Source organism: Cryptomeria japonica, chromosome 1, assembly GCF_030272615.1.
Source record: "Cryptomeria japonica chromosome 1, Sugi_1.0, whole genome shotgun sequence".
Lineage (NCBI taxonomy): Eukaryota > Viridiplantae > Streptophyta > Pinopsida > Cupressales > Cupressaceae > Cryptomeria > Cryptomeria japonica.
Genome location: NC_081405.1, coordinates 425096398 through 425098809, shown reverse-complemented (window position 1 = coordinate 425098809; position 2412 = coordinate 425096398). Strand labels below are relative to the sequence as shown.

Sequence of the window (2412 nt, the reverse complement as noted above, 5' to 3'; positions counted from 1 at the left end):
GTACCCTATGCATCAGGGACTATAATGCTACTATCTATGTCTGTTGTAGATGCGAAGGCACTCTAATATGTACCCCATGTGGATGCGATGACTATGGATCTTGAATATCAACCTGTTGAGGGGCAGAAGGGGGCATATTAATCCTCCTCCATCGAGTAAGTGGTTGTACATCCTCCTCCTCCTCCTTAAGTGCTATCCCCACTAGTCCCATCAACCCTAATCCTCCACCAACCTCCTCAGAATCGGTGTCCTCATCAGAAGAATCATCAATCTCCTCCTCAGAGCCATCATTACCTGACCCCTCCTTGACCTCCACTACAGCAACATCCTCATCCTGCACCGACCCTCCTCATCCCAACTGCTTCCTCCATCCTCCTCATCTACCCCTCTCTCCCCGTCCACCACCCCTCCCATCCCCTCCTTCATATCCTCCTCCCCTACCACCGCCTGCTCTGCGACCGTTCCCAATCACACCACCTCTAGCAACTCTCCTGCCTCTCCCTGGTCCTCTCCCACCACCTTGGCAACCTCCCTCTCCACCTTGATCATCATCATCATCAACCTCGTCCAGTGCAGGAATGGGCTCTCTTGGCCATGTCAATCGTGGGAACCTGTGTGCCAAAAAATATTACGTATACTCCATAGTCATCCCCGCATGAACTACATCCTCCAGCATGTTCCAAACACAAAAAGGTAAGGAGTAGAACTTAGCCCGACTGTGCAAAATCCAGTGTCGGCCTTGAATCTGTCCTCTCCTTGTGTACCTTAACGTACACAGTCATCCCCTATGACATAGACTGCACGTGACCAAACTGTCGGTATACTTGAGGAAGTATAAACCACTCTACCACATAGGGGATGCGACCCAAGAGAAATCTGCTAAAAAAAATATGGCACCTTGAAACCATCCTCTGGCCAAGGCTCGCACAGTCGATAAGACCTCCACACCACCGAATCAATGTCATCTAGAGCCCGCCTCCAATACTCTAACTTCCTAAGCATCGACTAGGAAGTGACCGGGCTATACATCATAACAAAAGGTGCCCCTACTAGTTTGAACCTCTCTCCAAGTGGACAGGTCACTGCTATGTGCTCCCATGCCCAGATCTGCATAACAGTGCACCCAGAAACTAGATTGGTCGCATCATTGTAGACCATCTAATGGAGCCCATGATATAGGTGGGAAAGAAAACATATCCCCCACACATATCGTGCATGCGACTGCACCATTTATCATAGAACTTGACCCCATCCAATTGATAACCCATGGGACCTCTTGTCTGGAATCAGGAAGCTACCATTCAAACCTGCCAATACTGACAAGAGTGGGCCATAGTTGTCTACCATGTCCTGCCATGCCACTGAGTAGCTTGCAATTTGTGGATCGACAAACACCTCCCGCATAGCGTCTATCCCACCAGATTCCTCCACATCATAAACGACCAACTCTCCTGTAATCGAAATCCGAAGAATCCGATAGACGTCCTTGGGCGTCACTATGATCTCACCCATCAATAAATGGAAGGTATTATGCTCGCTATGCCATCTCTTGGCCAGCGTGGTAAGTAATTCCCTATTCTTCCGATAGGACGATATGTGGAGCAAGTGAATGATACCGCAAGCCTCTATAACTGACAAATCATCAACATTCAATCGATCTCTCATCACAAAAGCCTTTGAGTATTTCTCCCGAAGCATGAGAACCCCTCGATGCACCTATATCAACACATGGGTATCATCCTGTCAATTACATCTATTCTAAACAGTCAGACAATAAACAAATCAAGTGACGACAGTCATGACATCAACCAAGGCCTATCTAATCATCCAATCAATCAATCAATAGCTTCATTTAAGGACTCATATAAAAAATCAAGTACCATATCAACGACCAAGTTTCATATCAAAGATCAATCTCAGAAACCAATCAATTATGTTTCACTCAATCAAGACTCATATCATAGATCAATCAATCAATCAATCAAATTAGTCTCATATCCATAATCAAATCAGTCTCATATCAAAATCATTCCATATCAAACAACATCAAGACCTATATCAAAAAATTGACCCATATCAACATCAAGACCCATATCGGAAACAAACCCATATCAAACAAGAGTCTCATATTGACAAATAGACCCATATCAAAAACTTGACCCATATCAACATCAAGACCCATATTGGAAACAGACCCATATCAAACAAGAGACACAAATCGGAAACAGACCCATATCGAACAAGAGACTCATATCGATATCAAGATCTATATCAAAAATTGACCCATATTGACAAGTAACCCATATCGACTTTGACCAACTTGATCCAAACTACAATTTGAACCATCTCGAACTAACATAAATGACACATAATGATGAACAACAGTCAATCAACAAAAAACTTCAACACAAT

The 2412-nt window shown here is 44.3% G+C and overlaps 1 protein-coding gene across 1 annotated transcript; it reads right to left on the bottom strand.

Annotated features, from left to right (window-relative positions):
• Positions 1-376: 376 nt before the first annotated feature.
• Positions 377-1512, bottom strand: LOC131857610 (uncharacterized). The gene is made up of 2 exons (XM_059210297.1): positions 1274-1512; positions 377-611 (listed from the first exon to the last, which is right to left on the bottom strand). The coding sequence occupies exons 1-2, from the start codon at positions 1510-1512 to the stop codon at positions 377-379; spliced, it is 474 nt and encodes a 157-aa protein (XP_059066280.1).
• Positions 1513-2412: the final 900 nt, after the last annotated feature.